Source organism: Anomaloglossus baeobatrachus, chromosome 6 (genome assembly GCF_048569485.1).
Source record: "Anomaloglossus baeobatrachus isolate aAnoBae1 chromosome 6, aAnoBae1.hap1, whole genome shotgun sequence".
Classification (NCBI taxonomy): domain Eukaryota; kingdom Metazoa; phylum Chordata; class Amphibia; order Anura; family Aromobatidae; genus Anomaloglossus; species Anomaloglossus baeobatrachus.
Genome location: NC_134358.1, coordinates 185,009,619 through 185,031,932, shown reverse-complemented (window position 1 = coordinate 185,031,932; position 22,314 = coordinate 185,009,619). Strand labels below are relative to the sequence as shown.

Genomic DNA, 22,314 nt, shown 5'->3' with positions numbered 1-22,314 from the left:
CCTAAGAGGCTCAAAAGGGGGTTTCTGCAAAACCGTGAGAACCAAGTTAAGGTCCCAGGGATCCAAGAGCCGCCGGTAAGGCGGAATGATGTGAGACGCGCTTTGCATGAAGGTGCGGACCTGAGCCAGCCGAGCGAGACGCCGCTGGAACAGTACTGACAGAGCTGAGACTTGTCCCTTGAGAGAGTTGAGGGACAGTCCTAGCTGCAGACCGGACTGTAGAAAAGACAGAAGGGTCGGCAAGGAGAATGGCCAAGGAGGATGGTCAGTAGAGCGACACCAGGACAGGAAAATTTTCCAAGTCCTGTGATAGATCTTAGCGGAGGAAGACTTACGGGCCCGAGTCATCGTGGAGATGACCTCAGGAGGGATACCAGAAGCCGTCAAGATCCAGGACTCAAGAGCCACGCCGTCAATTTGAGGGCCGCAGAATTCAGGCGGAAAAACGGACCTTGTGAGAGCAGGTCTGGACGGTCCGGGAGATGCCACGGCATCTCTACGGACAGATGGAGCAGGTCTGGATACCAAGCTCGCCTGGGCCAGTCCGGTGCAATGAGGATGACTCGACAGCCCTCCAATCTGATCTTGCGCAGAACTCTGGGCAAGAGAGCTAGAGGGGGAAACACGTAGGACAGACGAAACTGGGACCAGTCTTGAACCAGTGCGTCCGTGGCGAATGCCTGAGGGTCGTGGGAGCGAGCCATGTAAACGGGAACCTTGTTGTTGTGACGGGATGCCATTAGGTCCACGTCCGGAGTGCCCCATTTGCGGCAGATTGACTGAAACACTGCCAGGTGCAGTGACCACTCGCCACCGTCCACGGTTTGACGGCTGAGATAATCTGCCTCCCAGTTTTCCACGCCTGGGATGTGGACTGCGGATATGGTGGACTTGGAGTCCTCCGTCCATTGAAGGATGCGTTGTACCTCCAACATTGCCAGGCGGCTGCGTGTCCCGCCTTGGTGATTGATGTAGGCAACCGCTGTCGCGTTGTCTGACTGGACTCGAATGTGCCTGCCCGCCAACAGGTGGTGAAAAGCTAGGAGAGCTAGAAGCACGGCTCTGGTTTCCAGCACATTGATTGAAAGGGCTGACTCGGACGGAGTCCAAGTGCCCTGCGCTCTGTGGTGGAGATATACCGCTCCCCAGCCGGATATAGACTGGCATCCGTGGTGAGAATCACCCAGGACGGGGCCAGGAAGCAGCGCCCCTGGGACAGGGAGAGAGGCCGAACCCACCACTGAAGAGAGCTCCTGGCTCCCACTTCAAGCCAGAGCCCAGGAGGGATGGTGAAGGAGCACGGCATGTAAGGCTCCAGCCTAGGAAATCAACCTTACAACACCGCCGACACAGTGGGGTGAGAAGGGACATGCCGGGGGTCCAGACGTGGACCCGCACTTCTTCAATCTCGTTCCAAAAGGAAAAAATCATATGAGAATGCATGTGTGGATATATGCCTCCTGAAAGCAAAGCGATAAACTGGCTAGATCTGGTTCTCCAGGGGGTGTATAAGCTCAGAGGGAGGAGCTACACTTTTGAGTGTAGTACTTTGTGTGTCCTCCGGAGGCAGAAGCTAAACACCCATGGTCTGGGTCTCATGGTCTGGGTCTCCCAAAGGAACGATAAAGAAATTATCTTTTGGCCTAAAAGACCTCCGTGTAGTAACAAAAACAAACATTTTCTTTAAAAAATGTTTGTCTTAACTGGAAAACTTAACTCTTAAAAGGGAATCTGTCACCAGGTTTTTGTTCCCCCCATCTGAGAGCAGCATAACGTAGAGACAGAGACCCTGACTGCAGTTATGTGTCACTTGGTAGGCTGCTTGGCGTCATTTTGATAAAAATCAATGTTTTCTCTGCTGCAGATCTAGCAGTTATTTGAATGTGGAGCTCTATAGCCCTGTCCACACCACTGATTGGCATCTTTCTGTGTACAGTGTAACCAGTGGTAGTGGGAGGTTACACAGAGCTCGTGAATATACTTGACTACCTTAGCAGCATACCAAGTAGTCATCTAATGATAAAAATCACAGTTTAATCAGCAGGAGGTTATCAAAACTACACTAAGCAGCCGAGTAAGCGATACAGCTCTGCAATCAGGATCTCTGCCCCTACATTATGCTGCTCTCTGATTAGGTGGCAAAACCATAGTGACAGATTCCCTTTAACTGTCAGATGAATAGACGTTTACGCATTTATTGCACTTGGACAAATTGGTGGTACATCACCTTCACTAAAATGAATAGGTAACCCTACAACATACATTTGTGGCAGGTCCAGAGCAGAAGATGAGCTGATCTTTGTAAAGGTTTTTATTTTTTAAAAACACAAGAAAGGTGTCAGATGCTTCAATATGTGAGGTAGGGGAAGGTGCATTTTCGTCAACACTTTTAAAGGGAACCTGTTAGATCATTAAAAGGGAATTTATTTATCAGAAGGTGTTTGCTACCTCATCTGACAGCAACATAATGTAGACAAGATTCTGAATCCAATGGTGTATCACAGAGTACTGGCTGAAGCCTTTCTGAAACAATCAAAGAATTTAGCTTCAGGAACGCAGCACAGCTGTCGCGCCCATGGCAGACTATTGAAAGATAGTCCATGCACAAAGAGGAGTTAGTCACAGCAGGCGGGGTGTCCTATTGCTGTGCACATGAGTTTCTATTCCTGTAATTGTGATCACAGGGTAATAAATCCTTTAGGTTACATAAACAATAGCACACACAAAAAAACAAAAACAAAACACCAGTAACAAAAAACAACTGTGCTTTTCTTAACTTACAGCATGCTGTCAACAGCTTACATAGCAAAAAGCTGGTGACAGATTCCCTTTAAAGCCACACAAATTACCCCCAGTACAATTTAGAGCACGAGTCCAGCTTCCCAGTTACCTATCCACACCCGGGCCAGTACTGGAGAATAAAATTTTTATGCCATATTCCACATATACAGATGTACCTCAATAGTAGAGGGGCTTGGTTGAGGGGGGGGGGAAGAGACATCATGGAGAGAAGTCTAAACACATCAAATGCATGTCAGAACAGAAGATGCACCGTGTCAAGAGGGCATCAATCTTGCATGGAGTGTGGGGGGGGGGAAAGAAGATATTAAAAAAAAAGTATTCTTCGGATGATAATAATAGCCATTACTTGAGGCATCAGAGGAATTATCCAGAAGCTGAATTCACATTCTAAAATTATTCTCCGACAGATATTGAGGATTCTGAGATCCAACAGGTTCCCTTTATGTATCTTGAGTAATATAAGATCAGGGACATTACCGGAGCATTATTAGGAGATCAGTGGTCTGGTTCAGTTATTCATACGGAAAATCCCTCAAGATATAATGGTCAAGTTGAGCAAAAAAGATAGCCCTTTTTTTATAGCGCCGTCTACTTACCAGTAAAGAAAACAAATGGCGTATTTTACATAGAATAAATCACATATTACTCCTAATAGTCAAATCTGGTAATGTATAAGAATACTGGGCTGCAGGACACATTCAACATATTTTACAATGCTACACAGCAAACATAAGTTTTGTGACTCAGCTATACCTCTGTTTTGTCCTTGTACTCTTTATTAGCATGCGTCACTGTATCCAGCTTACGCTCTGGTACTCTTATATCAAATGTTGTTGACGATAGCTTTTGATCATCTGGCAAACATCCAAGATCATCTAAGTAAAAAATAAATGTGAAGCAGCTTTTGAGTGAAGTTCAAGCAAAATAAAACAATAAAGAAACATCTAAAAACAACAGAGCTAACATCAATAGGAAAAAAAGACGTACTGAAAAATAACTAAGACGCTGTAGACCTAGACCTGGTAGGCCACAATACCTTTAGGTCATGTAGCCCTTGTCTTTTTAAAAAGCATGGAACACTCCATTGGTATAGTAACATTCTCAGCTTACGCTTCCAAACATTAACCCCTATATCTTACACAGCCTAATTTTTTTGGTGTTTGTTTTCCATTTTTTTCCTCTTCCTTTTTAAATAACCATAACATTTATTTTTGCACTGACAGACATTTAAGGGCTTGTTTATTTATGGGATAAGATGTTGTTTGGAATAACACAGTTCATATTTCCATATAGAGTATGGGAAAATAGCCAAAAAATGTAAAAAGTGTAGTGAAATGGTGAACAAAAAATAAATGCAATTCCGAGGTTATATAAACAATCACATAAAAGGAGAAAAGTAGATGCAGCATAAACAGATCATGAATGCAAAGCTTCCCAGGAAAAGATCAGTCCTCCTAATGTAAAAGATGGAAGCAGCACTCCACAGGTAAGAGGAGTTGAAAATAGGTGAATTCTATTTGCCTGTAACTAGTGATGGACGAACCTGAACTGTAAAGTTCAGAATTCGTACTGAACACAGTGCTCGTGCACACGATCCAGAACACGAGCTTTCCTGGGAAGCTCGTGTTACAGTTCGGGTCCAGGGGCTGTAAAAACATTTCTAACAAAAAAAAACAACACATTATTAAAATACATTCTGATTATACTTACAGGTCTCTCGACCGCTTCTGCATCCGATCATTTCTGTGCCCCGGGGTTACAGGACCTTCCATGACATCATAGCCATGTGACCAGTCTGGTGTGAATGTTGTACAGACATTGGCTTACAGACTGGTTACATGGCTATGACATCGTTGAAGCTCCTGTTAACTTCTGGGGGTATTCATTGCACTGCTTATCACTCAGCAATCTTCGGCTGTTTTCGGCAATGTTCTCGGTGACGTCAGGGTTCACCCGAGTCCATGGCTAATGAACTCGGGTGAACTTTGACTGTCACTGTGCGAGTGTCGCATCGCATCAGTGTCGGTACAGCGCACACTCTAATCACAGAAACGAATTGGCTGCATTTATTTACATGCAGCCAAGCCACCCCTGTTCGGGTGATGCAATGCAAGATGAAAGTGGAACCATAACCTCAGTGTAGTCCTGCTTCTCGCTCTGTACAGAGTCATGAAGCAGAGCTGACAATGCTCTCTCTGCTTCTCACTCTGTATAGACGCAGTCTGTACAAAGAGATGAAGCAGAGCTGAGAATGCTCTACCTGTGGACTACGTCGGACTAAGGGGTTTTTTTTTATAATAAAGATGGAGTCTCTAAATTTGTTTAGTTTTATTTCTAATAAAAAAATGTTTTCTAAGTGTTGTGTTTTGTTTATAATTTTATGGTTTACTATAAATTCTTGGTGGCCATGTCTAATTTGGCGTGACCCCATGAACTTCGGGCTTAGTACCAGCTGAGAATACAAAGCTGGTATTAACCCCTTTATTAGCCAGCGCGCTACCGCCATCAGGGCCACTGGATGAGCCGGGTAAAGCACCTGGAAATGGCACTAAGAAACAATGCGCCATTTCCAGGGGCAGCTGCGGTTTTTAGCGTGGGGGGCCCAGAACGCTTGGGCCTTACCACGCTGAGAGTCCCAGCCTCCAGCTGCCTGGCTTTACCTGACTGGCGATCAAAATACGGCGGGAGCTCAAGCTTTATTTTTTTTTTAATTATTTTTTTTAAATAATTAAAAAAAAAAATTAATGGGCTTCCTGTATTTTGATTGCCAGTCAAGGTAAAGCCTGGCAGATGGGGGTGGCAGCCCGTAACCGTCCGCTTTATCTACGCTGAGAATCAAAAATACCGCTTAGCGCTACGTCATTTTTTTTTTAATTATTTATTTTTACACTACATGTGTGAGGGACCCAACAGTCAATCACAGACGCTGTTACGCAGAATGGGTGTCTGTAATTAGCTGTTGGGAGTAACCTGGAATCTGCCCATACATTCTAGATGCTATAATGTATGTAAAGGTTTCAGGTTACTACAGCATCCAATTACAGACGCCCACTCTGTAACAGCGTCTATGATTATCTGTTATTTTAACAGTAGAATAAAACAACACAGAGAAAAAATATTTTATTAGAAATAAAACAAAAGACATTTAGGACTCAATCTTTATTACTCAAAATAAAACCCTCCGACATAGTCCAAAGGCAGGCGAGCATCTTCAGCTCTGCTACATCTTACTTACAGAACCTTCTGTGACATCATAGCCATGTGACCATTCTGTAACCCAATCTCTGCACAACATTCACACCAGAGTGGTCACATGGCTATGACATCACGGAAGGTCTTGTAACCCGGAGGCACAGCAATGATCGGACACGGAAGCAGAAGTGGCCGGGTGACAGCGGCTGAGCAGGTTCACAGGACGCGTCGCGAGACCTGTAAGTATAATGACAATGCTTATTATTAACTATATTCTTTATTTTACAGGCCCCCGCCCCAAGTCCAAGTTCGGTGTTCGGACGCAAGATTGCATTATTTCAGAACCCGAACTAGAACTTTACAAAACGTTCGGGCGAGGCTCCCGAACATCGGGGGGTTCGCCCAACACTACATGTAACAGCAACGTTTCAGTCCATGTGTTGACCTTTCTCAAATAAAAGCACAAGTAAATATATAGTGATTCATATAGATACAACAATTTGCCTGGGTAATTAAAGGGGTTATTCACATTAAATATGCAGTAGGTGTACTAAATATATTAATACATACCTCCAATTAGAAATGTAGTATAGTTTTCCTGACTAGCTATATTGCTTACCTCATGTGCAAGGCATTACAGTAGCTTAGGTATCCATGATTATGGCCACTAGCAACTATCACTATGAGTGGTCGTAACAATCGATACTGCGCAGTAGTATGTTGAAATGTACAGGTATCTAAGCACTAAGCATGTTTATGACTAATGGTTTTCATTCACGGTTATAAAAATATGGTTATTTATTGTGGATATGTGCACTAATATAACGTTTGCATAGGAGATTAAAGTATCTATTTAACCCCTTCACCCCCGGCCACTAAAATACCCTAATGACCGGGCCATTTTTTGCAATTCTGACCAGTGTCACTTTGACAGGTTATAACTCTGGAACGCTTCAACGGATCCTGGCGATTCTAAGATTGTTTTCTCGTGACATATTGTACTTCATGTCAGTGGTAAATTTAGGCCAATATTTTTTGCGTTTATTTGTGAAAATTTAGGAAATTTTGAGAAAATTTTGAAAATTTCGCAATTTTAAAACTTTGAAAATGTATGCCCATAAATCTGAGAGATATGTCACACAAAATAGTTACTAAATAAAATTTCCCACTGCCTAAACAATGGAGCTCCCCCACAAGTGACCCCATTTTGGAAACTAGAGCCCTCAAATAATTTTTCTAGATGTTTGCTGAGCACTTTGAACCTCTGGAGGCTTTACAGAAGTTTATAACGTTGAGCCGTGAAAAGAAGTTTTTTTTATTTTACCACAAAACTGTTGCTTCAACTAGGTAGCTTTTTTTTTCACAAGGTATCAGGAAAAAATGCACCATAAAATGTATTGTGCATTTTCTCCTGAGTACGCAGATACCTCATATGTGGTGGAAATCAAATGTTTGGACACACGGCAGGGCTCGGAAGGCAAGGAGCGCCATTTGAATTTTTGAACGCAAAATTAGCTGCACTCATTAGTGCACGCCATGTCGGGTTTGAAGACCCCCTGAGGTGCCTAAACAATGGAGCTCCCCCACAAGTGACCCCATTTTGGAAACTAGAGCCCTCAAATAATTTTTCTAGATGTTTGGTGAGCACTTTGAAAACCTGGGGGCTTCACAGAAGTTTATAACGTTGAGCCGTGAAAAGAAAAAAAAAAAATTTTTTTACCACAAAACTGTTGCTTCAACTAGGTAGCTTTTTTCACAAAGGTATCAGGAAAACATTCACCATGAAATTTATAGTGCATTTTTTCCTGAGTAAGACAATACCTCATATGTGGTGGAAACTAATTGTTTGGGCGCATGGCGGGGCTCAGAAGACAAGGAGCGCCATTTGACAGCAAAATTGGTTGGCATCATTAGCTGACGTAATGTTGCATTTGGAGACCCCCTGAGGTGCCTAAACAATGGAGCTCCCCCACAAATGACACCATTTTGGAAACTAGACCCCCTCAAGGAATTTATCTAGATGTTTAGCGAGCCCTAACGGCTCCACAGAAGTTGATAATGTTGAGCCATAAATACAATTTTTTTTTTTTTTCACCACAAAACTGTTACTTGAACCAAATAGCTTTTTTTTCACAAGGGTATAAGGAAAAAATTCACCATAAAACGTATTGTGCAATTTCTCCTGAGTACGGAGATACCTCATATGTGGTGGAAAGTAATTGTTTGGGGGCACGGCGGGGCTCCGAAGAGAAGGAGCACTATTTGACAGCAAAATTGGTTGGAATCATTAGCGGACACCATGTCACGTTTGGAGACCCCCTATGGTGCCTAAACAGTGGAGCTCCCCCACAAATTACCCCATTTTGGAACTAGACCCCTCAAGGAATTTATCTAGATGTTTGGTGAGCCCTTGTACCCCCAGGGGCTCCCCAGAAGTTGATAACGTTGAACCGTGAAAATTATTATTTTTTTTTTTTAACCACAAAATGTTTGCATCAACCAGGTAGCTTTTTTTTTTTTACAACGGTATCAGGAAAAACTGCACCATAAAACATATAGTGCAATTTTTCCTGAGTACGCAGATACCTCATATGTGGTGGAAATAAATTGTTTGGGCGCATGGCGGGGCTCAGAAGAGAAGGAACGCCATTTGACTTTTCAGACGCACAGACGCGGTGCCCTGATCGGCCGCTGCAGGACGCACGGTCGGATGAGATACAAAAAACGTTGGGGATACGGAAAAAAGTCATGCCAAAAATTGAGCAGGGATACCGATCCGTTATGTGCATCCCTGATCAGCGTTTGGCGGGACGCACGGACAGATGCGATACAAGAAGCGTCGGGCATACGGGAAAAAAAAAAGTCCCGCCGAAAACTGACCACGGATGCAGATCCGTTATCTGCATCCCTGATCAGCGCTCGGCAGGACGCACGGACGGATGGAGGTGTAAAAATGGACAGAAAGATAAAAAAAAAAGTTATACTCACAGTACCCAGGAGGATTAGCAGGAGGATTACTGACCAGAAGAACTGCAGGAGGACAGGAGGAACAGAAGGCAGCCAAATTGACAGGTTTACACGAGCAGCAGGCAGGACGTTGGACAGATCAGCAGAAGGACCCAGCGATGGAGGCAGATGTGATCGGGCAGTGAAAACCTCGGATGACCCGATGAAGGCAGGTAGGGGACGTCAGGGGTGGGGGAGCAGAAGGGGGAGGGGGGAAAGCAGAGGGGGGCAGTAGAGGGGGGGGGAGCAGAGGGGTGGTGAGAGCAGAGGCAGAAGGAAGGAAGCAGAATAGAGATCACAGAGGAGGCAGGCAGATCGCGTGGGGAGCAGATTGGGATGTCAGGGGGCAGATCGGGGGGGGCATGGGCAGGGGCCATCACGGGAGCGCGCACGGGCTGCAAGGGGAGCGCGCACGGGCTGCAAGGGGAGCGCGCACGGGCTGCAAGGGGAGCGCGCACGGGCTGCAAGGGGAGCGCGCACGGGCTGCAAGGGAAGCGCGCACGGGCTGCAAGGGAAGCGCGCACGGGCTGCAAGGGAAGCGCGCACGGGCTGCAAGGGAAGCGCGCACGGGCTGCAAGGGAAGCGCGCACGGGCTGCAAGGGGAACGGGATACTTACCATTGGAGCAGGAGCAGAAGCGGTAACATCAGCGGCGGCAGCAGCAGCAGCGGTGGCGTGGTACCACAAGTACCAGCCAGTCCACGCTGCAGACATGTTGGGGGAGGCTCCCCAGACCAGCACAGGCCTGGGGAGGGCGGCCACCTGCAGATCAGACCGCCCCACTGCACACTGATTGGAGCGATTGGAGCGATCGTGCTATGACGCGCAATCAGTGCTGCAGGGGCTGGGGGCGACATGTTTGAGGTCCAGCTATGATATGCTGCAGCTGCTACAGTACATCATAGCCGGATCTAACAGTATCGCACTAATTCAGGCATTATTTTTGCCGAAATCAGTGCGAAAGATGTGGTTGGCGGTTCAGATTTGAACAGCCAATCACATAGATAGTCGGGGTCGGGGTCAAGCAAAGGTCCCCCTGCTGTAAGAAACAGCAGGGGACATAATTTGAAAGCCGTTGCTATGGCCACGGCAATCAAATGAAGTTTAGGCCGTAAAATTACGTCCCTGGTCGTTAAGTCACGTTAAAATAGGACGTAATTTTACTGCCCGCGGTCGTGAAGGGGTTAAAGCAATTTATATGCACTTGTACTTTACTTAAGAAAGGTCCACACAGACTGAAACATTGCTATTATGGGAGAATAAAATTAACCTTTTTTTCCCCCAACTCTGCTTACCTGTGGCGTGCTGCTTCCATTTCTTTTTGCTATAAATCATAGAGTTATAGTTAAATGTAGCAAAATCAAAATGTGGTATAAGGTGCCTTGTCTTGTAAAACGCATGTTTCGCCTGCAGCTTTCATGAGGGAACCATGAAATCGCACCTTTTTTTTCATGAAAGCTGCGGGGAACAAACATCAATTGTAGGGTTTTTACTTATGTCACACCATCTTTATTAATGCTTTGCTACATTGTCCATGTTTATATTAGCCAATGTCCTCTTTTGATGCCAGCAACTGACATAGGAGTGTAAGAGCCAGGCAGCGCATAACGTCACAACCATGCAACCCCAATGCCACACGCCTCCTGCCTATACCTCTGGGACCCCGTCCCCATTCCTTATGCGCTTCAGACATCTTCTTTATTCCTCTACCTGTCTTCCAGGCCTTCCTGGCTTTTGCAAAGTACCTTTGAAAAGTAAACGCCCTACTTATCGTACAGTCCTCAGACGTCCAATTCGTCTCTTCTACCATTCTATTAAACGCAAGACCTTGACAAAGGCCTAAAATAGGCCGAAACGTTGGCTTTGCTTTAATTGGTAGTGGTGCTTCTCTTTTCTTTTTGCAAATAATCTACTAATAAAAAAAACACATTTTGCATCACCTGTGTTTCCAACTGAGTGCTTGGGATTTATCATACTATTCATAGTCTTTTTCCCTTAAGCACCCTCCCTTTACAGGCAGTAGAGCCCAGCTTTACCCTTATAATTCCGATAACCATGCAACCCCAGTCACAAACGCACTTAAGGAAGGAGCAGGATGAAGCTACAGACAGGACGCACTTGACTCCTAGCGAAACACATGTATGTTGGTGGGCTGGGGGAAAACCTTCTGGTCTGGAGGTCCGTTTTGGCAGCTAGTATTTGCTTTTGCACTTTATGGTGGGTATATGTCCTATTAAGGATATTTGCCACACGTGATGACCTCTCTATGCACTTGGCTGAAGATGATTGATCATTTGCAGGTCACTCTATATGGGATATCTGGGGAATATGCTGACCTTTTAATACATCTAGCATTCTGCCTTAGAGGATTGAATATGTGAAGGTCACGGTTTATGGGAAAATTACTTTTGGTTTGCATAATTCCTTTTTGTAATCCTTTGCGTTAGGAATCAGATTTTTAAATTATAATTTTCCCATTAATATTTTTCCATGGGTTGTCTCCTGTATGCACTTGCCACGTTATTAAATTTATGAGAGATTCCATTATATGAAGTCATGCATTGTGACATGACTATACTCTCCATATAGATTTTTTCATATCCTTGCATTTGTGGGTTGTGTGCGCCGGTGTCTCCTTTTTGTAGGTTTCAATTCCTTTTATGTGTGTGTTGACCAACCCCCCCCCCCCCTTTTTTTTTTTGCTGAATAAAATATGTTTACATATTTGAACTCCTTTTTCTCCTGTTTTCAGGAAATGTAATTAATACTTCATGCAAAAGTCTTTGTTGGTGATGACAGCTTCAAGATGCCTTCTGTATGGATAGACTAGTCGCATGTATTGCTCAGGTGTGATTTTGGCCCATTCTTCCACACATTCTTCAAATCATGAAGGTTCTTCATGAACTCTGGGCTTTAGTTCCTCCATAAATGTTAAACTGGATTCAGGTCAGGTGATTGGCTGGACCACTCTAGCAGCTTTATTTTCCCTTTCTCTGAAGCCAATTGGGAGTTCCTTTGGCTGTGTGTTTGGGGTCATGGTCTTGCTAAAATGCCAACACTGGTTTCATTTACATCATCCTGGTAGATGGCAGCAGATTTTTATCAAGAATGTCTCAGTACATTTGTCCATTTATCCTTCCTGTAATTATATGATGTTTGCCAGTGCCACATGATAAAAAAAAAAAAATCAGCAGCACATAGTGCTGTTGCCACCTTGAAACTTTAGTGCTGTTATGGTGGTTTTGGGTTGATGTGCAGTGTATTTTGGTGTGTATTGGGAAATCCAAAAGGTTCAACTTTGGCTACATCTAACCAGACTGCATTCTCTCAGTATTTCACAGGCTGTCTAAATGTTGTTGAGCGACATGTTGCGATTTTGCCTGACGGCTGCCCGTATGATTAGCCCACGATTTTGGAAACAGACTAGATGCCCTACGGTGCTGGATTGACAAACCTCCAGAGAATGGAGGAGCTGACAGCAGAACTAAATGGGAACACAGACAAATTTACTACAGTTTGGGGACCATGGATTATGTTCATGGAGTCCCCAGAGTTTGTGGAGAGTTTGGCGAGCTTTTTGAACTGAGAAACGGTAAGGAGTCTCATTCCTCCCCCCCCCTTTTTTCTTTTCTTTTCTTGCTTCCCCCCCCCCTCTCCCCCCTTCTCTCTAATTTCTTCTTCTTTATGCTTGCATCTTTCCTCTTCTTTCTTTTTTTTCTGAACATTAATCTGCATTTTTCTAGTTTCATTTTTTATATGAAAAAATTTATCACTAATTCATAAGACAATAGACATACAAGGAGAAGGAGTATATTAGGATACGGGAAGTCAAAAGAAGTGGAAATTTTGACCTATAATTTATAAGTGGTTGTATGGTAATAGCACAAAGATAATTTGAAGAATTCCAAGAAATGTAATAATGTAATAATTTCTGGATGTTATCCCGGCATTGAGAAAATTATGTTTATGTATTGTAATTGCACAAATGATATGTTTGTATATTGACAACAGTTTCATCAATAAAACAGATTTGAAATAAATGTTGAGCGAACTTTAAACGCACTTAAAACATGCTGTATGTACAGCAGTGCAGTCTTGCATGGTGAGTGTGCATACAGGATATGGAAGTGGAGTGCATTATCTATTGTTTTCTTTGAAACAATTGTACCTGCTGATTCCAGGTCTTTTATAAGCTTTCCACAGAAAGAACAGATTTATGGTGAAATAATGTTCTTTCTACTTTCAGAGTATGGCCCAAATAATGCTTACTGGACCCTTCAGTAGTTTAGATATTCTTCTGTAACCAATGCCATCAGTATGATATGCAACAATAAGGTTGGAAAGTTCTTAACACAGCTCACTGCTTTTATCATCAAGAGAGGTTTCTTGTGTGGCACCTTGGTAATGAGACATCAGTTGAACCAGGTGATATTTTTTCCACTAAGTGGCAGGATTACTTTTTAATTAGTGATAGATTTCAGCTGACTTTACATGGCTTGCTGCACCTCTCCTTGTGTTCAATTCTTTTTCTCGGTGTCATTTCTCATTATCACACAGCACTAAATTCATTAACACATATGATTTGATTTCTTTGCCTGTGTGGATTGGATGGGTTGTTACCAACATCAAATGAGAAATTCATGCCAATTTAACATGCTGTATATACATACACAGACAGACATATTTACACACATACAATGTGAATGAATTTACAGCAGAATTCCTAGTGCATCCTTAGGATAAGTATAAATAAGCACTAAGCATAGGGAAAAAGGAGCAAGATACAACAAATAAAGACAAACCTGGAGTTAAGGTGTTATCGCAAAACTTTATGGTATCATCATGTTCAGAATTTTCAGAGACATCTGAATTTCTCAACAGTACAATAGGTTCTTGCTTCTCTGGAGAAATTATATGATAGCCAAAAGAAGGCTGTGAAAGGAAACAAAAATTTCAATTTTAACATCGGCTTTAAATATATCCATGTGCATAGTTACCAATCATTTTGCTCATCATTTCATATGGAGAAATATTTATTTTTCTTCAACCAGACAGAAACATCATGGTGTAGTATAGTGCCATTTGCTGTTAGAAATACAGTAAGAGGTGATGTGCAAATTAGTGTGTGTGTGTATATATATATATATATATATATATATATATATATATATATATATATATATATATATATATATATATATATATATATATATATATATATATATATATATATATATATATAATTGCCTTATTCTGTCTGTCTGTCTGTCATGCTCCAAAATTGTGTCCTTACGGTGACACAAAGCTGATTGGCCGCTGGGCTCGCCATGGCCCCGCCCCCCCCCACGGATTGGCCGCTCGCCCAGGCTGCGCCCCCACACGGATTGGCCAGCCGCTCGCCCAGGCTCCGCCCCCCCCACAGATTGGCCTCTCGCCCCGGCACCCTGCAGGCATTGGCAATTCGGCCACGCCCCGCCCCCCTCACGCAATGCACGCTAGCTCTGGCCCCGCCCCCCTCCCCCCCCGCGCATTCCCCGAACTGACACGGCTGTCACGGAGGTGAGTACTGTACTCCCCCCCCCCCCCCCGCGCATTCCCCGAACTGACACGGCTGTCACGGAGGTGAGTACTGTACTCCCCCCCCCCCCCCCCGCGCATTCCCCGAACTGACACGGCTGTCACGGAGGTGAGTACTGTACTCCCCCCCCCCCCCCCGCGCATTCCCCAAACTGACACGGCTGTCACGGAGGTGAGTATTGTCTTCCCCCCCCCCCCTTGCCCCCCGCTCACACGGGAGTGGTGTGGATACGTTGGTAACCATGCTAGCATAGTTACCAGCTGGTTACTAGCGCATCAAGGTCCTGCAGCGGCGGAAGATCCACACGCACACACATAACAGCACACACACACACACACACACACACACATCAGATCACACTCACTCTCACACACACCTCACACACACCTCACATACACATCACATCGCATCCACACACTCACAGCATCCGGCGATATCCCTTGCTTCTCGGCCTCGATACTGTGCTGTTGTGACCTTCCAGGACCTGACGGAGGATCACATGGCCAGAAGCATGTGGTATCTCCGGATGTTGTGAGTGTGAGCGCGTATGTGCGATATCGTCAGTGTCTGTGTGTGTGAGTGTATGCGATCGGGTGTGTGTGAGTGTATGCGATCGGGTGTGTGTGAGTGTATGCGATCGGGTGTGTGTGAGTGTCGGCAGAGGAGCACGGCGTGCTGGAGGAGGCTGGGAGCAGAGAGGCTGATCTTGGGGAAGGCTGGGAGGGGGCTGGAGGAGGCTGGGAGCAGAGAGGCTGATCTTGGGGAAGGCTGGGAGGGGGAGACTGATGCTGGGGGACTGGGAGGGGAAGGCTGATGCTGAAGGAGGCTGGGAGGGGGAGGCTGGGAGGAAGGAGGCTGGGAGGAGAGAGGCTGATCCTGGGGAAGGCTGGGAAGGGGAGGCTGATGCTGAGGGAGGCTGGAAGGAGAGAGGCTGATGCTGCGGGAGGCTGGAAGGAGAGAGGCTGAGGCTGGGAGGAGAGAGGCTGATGCTGGGGAAGGCTGATGCTGAGGGAGGCTGGGAGGGGAAAGCTGATGCTGGGGAAGGCTGGGAGGACGGAGGCTGGGAGAGGGAGGCTGATGCTGGGGGAGGCTGGAAGGAGAGAGGCTGATGCTGGGGGAGGCTGGAAGAAGAGACGCTGATGCTGGGGGAGGCTGATGCTGGGGGAGGCAGGGAGGAGAGAGGCTGATGCTGGGGACAGAGAGGAGAGGCTGATGCTGGGAGGAGAGAGGTTGATGCTGGGAGGAGAGACGCTGATGCTGGGAGGAGAGAGGCTGATGCTGGGGGAGGCTGGGAGGGGGAGGCTGATGCTGGGGGAGGGAAGGACAGAGGCTGATGCTGGGGGAGGCTGGAAGGAGAGAGGCTGAGGCTGGGAGGAGAGAGGCTGATGCTGAGGGAGGCTGGGAGGGGAAAGCTGATGCTCGGGAAGGCTGGGAGGAGAGAGGCTGATCCTGGGGAAGGCTGGGAGAGGGAGGCTGATGCTGGGGGAGGCTGAGGCTGGGAGGAGAGAGGCTGATGCTGGGGACAGAGAGGCTGATGCTGGGAGGAGAGAGGCTGATGCTGGGAGGAGAGAGGCTGATGCTGGGAGGAGAGAGGCTGATGCTGGTGCAGCATGGGGGATGGTGCACGATGGGGGGTGCGCAGCATGGGGGATGGAGCACGATGAGGAGTGCGCAGCATGGGGGATGGAGCACGTTTGGGAGTGCGCAGCATGGCGGATGGACCACGTTTGGGAGTGTGCAGCATGGCGGATGGAGCATGTTTGGGAGTGCGCAGCATGGCGGATGGAGCACGTTTGGGAGTGCGCAGCATGGCGGATGGAGCACGTTTGGGAGTGCGCAGCATGGCGGATGGAGCACGATGGGGGGTGCGCAGCATGGCGGATGGAGCACGATGGGGGGTGCTCACCTCCCCCAACACACACCACACACACTGGGAACCACAAACACCGCCCTACACAGACACCCACACACACAGACAACGCTGCACACACACACACACAACACCCAACACACAAACACCGCGGCATACATAAATATATGCACATATCATGCAACACACACATTGCACAAAACACACCTCCCCCCAAAACACACCACATCCACACAAACCGCGCAACACACACACACACACAACGCTACAGACACACAGCGCTCAACAAACAACGCAACACACGCAACACACACACAACACCGCTCTCACCCCCCGCCACACCCAGACAACACCCAGAACATGTACAGCTCCTACACAAACACTTGGTAACTACACACAACAACATCTATATATATATACAGATATATATAACAAAAATCATACATTAACTACACAATACGTAAATTCTAGAATACCCGATGCGTAGAATCGGGCCACCTTCTAGTATATATATATATATATATATACACACACACACACACACACACACACACACACACACACACATACATATATACACATACATACATACGTACATACATACATACATACATACATACATACACACACATACACACACACACACACAGTGTAAAAAAAAGTGTTTGCCGCCTTAGTGATTTCTTATTCTTTTGCGTGTTTGTCCAACTTAAGTATTTCAGATAACCAAATAAATTTAAAAATATCAGATAACGATAAACACAAGAAAACACAAAGTGCAGTTTATAAATGAAGGTCTTTATTATTAAGGGAAAAATAAATACAAACCTACAGGGCCCTGTGTGAAAAAGTGATTGCTACCACCCATAAAACAAATGACTGATTTATCACATCTTTGGGAGGCGTAGTTAAATTTCCCTAGATACACCCAGGCCTGATTACTGCCCCACCTGTTCTCAAATCAAGAAATCACTTATATAGGACATGCCTGACAAAGTGAAATAGACCAAAAGATCCTTAAAAGCAAGACATGCAGTGATCCAAAGAAATTCAGGAACAAATGAGAAAAAGTAATGGAGATCTACGAGTCTGGAAAACGTTGTAAAGCCATTTCTAAAGCTTTGGGACACCAGCGAACCACAATGAGCAATTATCCACAAATGGAGAAAACATGGAACGGTGGTGAACCTTCTCAGGAGTTGTTGGATTACCGAACTTACCCCAAGAGAGCAACAATGACTAAAAGAAGTCACAAAGCACCCCCCACACAACATCCAAAGAACTGGAGGCCTTTCTTGTCTCAGTTAAGGTCAGTGTTCATGACTCCACCATAAGAAAGAAATTGGACAAAAATGGCCAGCATGGCAAAGTTCAAAGATGAAAACAACTGCTGAGCAAAAAAAAAAACAAAGACTTCTCTGTTTTGCCAGAAAATATCTTGACGATTCCCAAGACTTTCGGAAGAATACTCTGTGGACTGACGAGACATAAGCTTAACGTTTTGGAAAGTGTATGTCCCATTACATCTTGCATAGAAGTAAGACAGCATTTTAGAAAATTAACATCATACCAACAGTAAAATATGGTGGTAGTGTGATGGTCTGGGGCAATTTTGCTGCTTCAGGACCAGGAATACTTGCTGTGGTAAATGGAACCAGGAATTCTGCTGTCTAAGAAAAAATCCTGAAGGAGAGATGTTGGACCATCTGTTTGTGACCTCAAGCAGAAGCGCACTTGGGTTATGCAGCAGGACAATGATCCAAAACACACCAGCAAGTTCACCTCTATATAGCTTAAGAAAAACAAAATTAAAACTTTGCAGTGCCCCTGTCAAAGCCCAGAGTTTAATCCGACTGAGATGCTGTGGCATCACCTTAAGAAGGCGGTTCATGCTCCGAAACCCTTCAATGTGTCTGAAATATAACAATTCTGAATGGATGAGTGGGCCAAGATTCTTCAAGAACATTGTATATGAATGATTGCCAGATATCACAAACGCTTCATTGCAGTTGTAGATGCTAAGGGTGGCTCAAGCAGTTATTGGGTTTAGGGGGCAATTACTTTTTTACACAGGGCGCTGAAGGTTTGAATTTGTTTCCATTAATAATAAAGACCATCATTTATAATCTGCATTTTAAGTTTAATTGTTTCATCTTTGTCTAATATTTAAAGTTGTTTGATGACCTGAAATATTTAAGTGTGACAAACATACAAAAGAAATCAGGAAGGGGGCAATCACTTTTTCACACCATTGTATATATTCTGAATACATGTTGTAAAGTTGAGAGAAAAGTCTCCAGTTTTACAGGTATATTGTTTAATTTAATAACATTGCCATGTTTTAACATTTTATGTTTGAGTAATGCTATTTAAAATTGACCCAATATTTAAAGTGTGCACAGTTTTCTTGTCCTGATGACTCCTGTAGTTGGTTGGATAATAAATTGCTATCACTTGCTCATAACCATTTACTTCACCTTCTTAGAAGCGCTAACTGACATTGTATTTTGCAGTAAAGACAGAGTCCCAAAAAAGAAACATATCACCATCTACAGGATACATGATAAATCGCTGGGAGTTGAGACACCAAACTGATCCTAAGAACAGGGAAAACAGTCTCCAGTATGAATGAAGAATTAAATCAAGCCATAGACCTACACGCTTACTCTTCCTCTAGAGCTCCCAGCTAATGAAAATTAAATAGAGCTATCGTCCCATATGGTCAAAAACAATTCATTTAAAATGTGAGGGTTATGGCAGAAAGACCTCTATCATATCTATCATCAACATTAGATATAATTACTAATGCACATAGCAAAGCCCATATTGTTCCTTGGCACGCACCCACATGATGTGCTTGGGGTGCCAAACGTACGAAAGGTATAAGTACCAAGAAATGCTTCTAGTGGAGCATGGTATACTTGTACGGAATTAGGGTGCTTTTCAATCTGCGATTTTCTTGTGCGAGTGTGATCCAATGCAAAATCGGATTGCACTCACACAAGTTTTAATCAATGAGACAGTTTCCTCTGTCCTGATTTTTCTCCATACAAATCGGGCTCTCTGTGCAATCGCAGCATGCTGCGTTTTGCACCGAGTCTCAGCTCTCGCACTCCCATGCAAGCCTATGGGAGCAAGAAAAAAAATAAATAAATCTCACTACAGATCGCATATGCATGTCATACAGATGGTATACGCATGTCACACGGATCTTTGGTGTTAAAAATCTACAGACTTGCATAGCACTCACATGTCATACGAATGCTAGGTGAGAAAAAAAAATGCACACTATACACATGACAGTCACCCCACTTTACTGGGCTAGTATCGCGGTGATTAGTTAATCGCAGATGGAAAAGCGCCCTTAGGCCCCCTTCACACGTCAATGATTCTGGTAGGTTTGTGATTTTTTTTTTATACGTACCAGAATCACAGACATACGCAGATCCATTATAATCAATGGGTCTGCTCACACATCAGTAATTTTTCACTGAACGTGTCTCCGTGCAGCGTACACCTGTGCCCGTGATTCTGCACGGAGACCAGTCAGTTTTTTTCTGGCATCACTGATGACCCACGGACCACACTATGGTGTGATCAGTGTGTGATCCGTGAAACACGTACCAGAAAATCACGGACATATTAAATTTTTTCAACTTACCTTGCCTGCGATTCGCTCTGCAGCCTCCGCTCTCGGCAGCTCCTGCCTGGCTCATGAATATTCATGAGAGCAGGAATAGCCGACCAGGAAGTAGCTGCAGAGAGCTGTGGGCGGACGCTGCAGAGCCAAGGAATTCAGCACCATGGATAGCAGGAGTGAAGGCAGGTGAGGAATGTCCATATGCAATCACGGATCACGGATTGCACATGGACAAACCACGTGTGCCGTGAATCACGGAACAAGGAGGGACATGTGCGTGTTTTACACGTCAGTGAGGAACGTCAGTTTTTTTCACTGACGTGTGAAACGGGCCTTAGACAGACAATCTCTGTATATGATACAATAAACTTGATCCCGAGGGAAATTATGCATAAACTGGTACATTACAAGGCCCAACAAGTACAAGGGTCCTAAAAAAAATGATTGGGATCGATAGTGTAATTCAAGAGTTAGTTTAAAAAGGTGAGAAACTAGATTATTACATATGATTGAAAGTCTGTCCTATAATGACAGGTTAGAAACGTTTGGATTGTTCAGCTTAGAAAAAAAATAACATTTCAGAGGCAATCTCATTTATATGTTTAAATACATATGTGGTCAATACAAAAGACTGAGACATGATTTATTTCTTCTAAAGTACTTACAAAGGCAAGGGGACAATCACTATGTGTGGAGGCAAGACGATTTCGGCAACTAAACAGGAAAGGGTTCTTTAGAAATACAGCAGTCAGACTGTGGAATGCCTAACACAACAGGTAGTAATGGCATATACCATAACAGCATTTAAATAAACAACTGGTTGCCACAAGAACACACACAGAGGAGCAGAGATTTTACTGGTTTTCAAGTGGATATCAAGACATACTAGCTAATAGAACCCTCATTTGGATAACTATATAGACACTTTCAGACATTTGGTAAAATCCACTATCCTGGACACACACAGGAGGCAACCATCCAACATCAGCGCCCACGAGAGAAGGGCCATAAAATCTTTGAAAACCAACAAAGAAATAATCATTAAACCTGCAGACAAGGTCGGTGCAATAGTCATGATGAACAAATCAGACTACATGAAGGAAGCACACAGACAACTGATGGACACACGCTACTATAAAAAAAATTGGAGTCTGACCCTACACATGACTATTACAAGGAACTTAACAAGTTGGCCTCTTGTCTGCCTGACATATCCTTAAGAACTGATGAACTGATACCGTTGAGTCCAAGAATAGGCACATTCTACATGCTTCCCAAAATTCACAAATCTGGAAATCCAGGAAGACCCATCATTTCATGTGTGGGCACCCTCACTGAACAAGTCTCTGGATGGGTAGAAGGTATCCTTAAACCCTTGGTAAGGGATACAACCAACTACATCCAGGGCACTACTGACCTATTGAAAAAAACTGTCAGCAAGAGGTCCTCTACCGGAGGGAACCATCCGTGCTATCATGGATGTGGAATCTTTATACTCAAATATTCCACACCAGGATGGATTAAATGCTTGCAAAGTTTTCCTGAAAAATACTGGAATTGATGCAGATTCTCTGGTGAAACTTACAAAATTCATCCTCACCCATAATTACTTTGCATTTGACTAACATATCTACAGGAGACTGGGACTGCAATGGGAAGCAAAATGGCACCACAATATGCAAATCTTTTCATGGCCAAGCTTGAGAGTGAGTTTTTATCATCTTGTCCTATCAGGCCTCTGGCCTACTACCGTTACATTGATGATATTTTAATCATCTGGACAGAGTCTGAGGAACAGCTGAAGACCTTGCATGAACACTTTAATCAGTTTCATCCCACCATCAACCTAAGGCCTAAGCCACACAACGAGAAAATCGGTGCGAGTGGAGTGCGATTAAACATCGCATTCCCCTCGGACCAATTCTATAGCCTGTGTGTCAGCGCACATGAGCGATTATTTTCTCAGCCCTAATCGGACCGAGAAAACAATCGCAGCATGCTGAGACTTGAGACTGTAATGTGAGACTCTTTTCTCTCGCACCCATTCAAGTGAATGGGGCGAGAGAAAAATCGCACTGCACTCGCAGTACACCGGTGTACTGCCAGTGCAGTGCGAGAATGGCAATAGCCGACTACGGAGGAGAGAGGGAGAGAAATCCCTCCCTCCCCTCCTGAGAGCCACCCCTCCCCCCCGCAGCTGAGGTCTGCTCACATGATCGGAGCTCAG

The 22,314-nt window shown here is 44.7% G+C and overlaps 1 protein-coding gene across 5 annotated transcripts in view; it reads right to left on the bottom strand.

The window, feature by feature from the left end:
• The window catches only part of CEP192 (centrosomal protein 192), a 257,759-nt gene that overhangs the window by 95,294 nt on the left and 140,151 nt on the right, over positions 1 to 22,314 (bottom strand). For all 5 annotated transcript variants that reach the window (XM_075314589.1, XM_075314592.1, XM_075314593.1 and 2 more), the window contains 2 exons: positions 13,802 to 13,931; positions 3,556 to 3,677 (listed from right to left, as the gene is read on the bottom strand). In XM_075314589.1, coding sequence (XP_075170704.1) covers positions 3,556 to 3,677; positions 13,802 to 13,931 — 252 coding nt within the window. The remainder of the gene's footprint in view (positions 1 to 3,555; positions 3,678 to 13,801; positions 13,932 to 22,314) is intronic.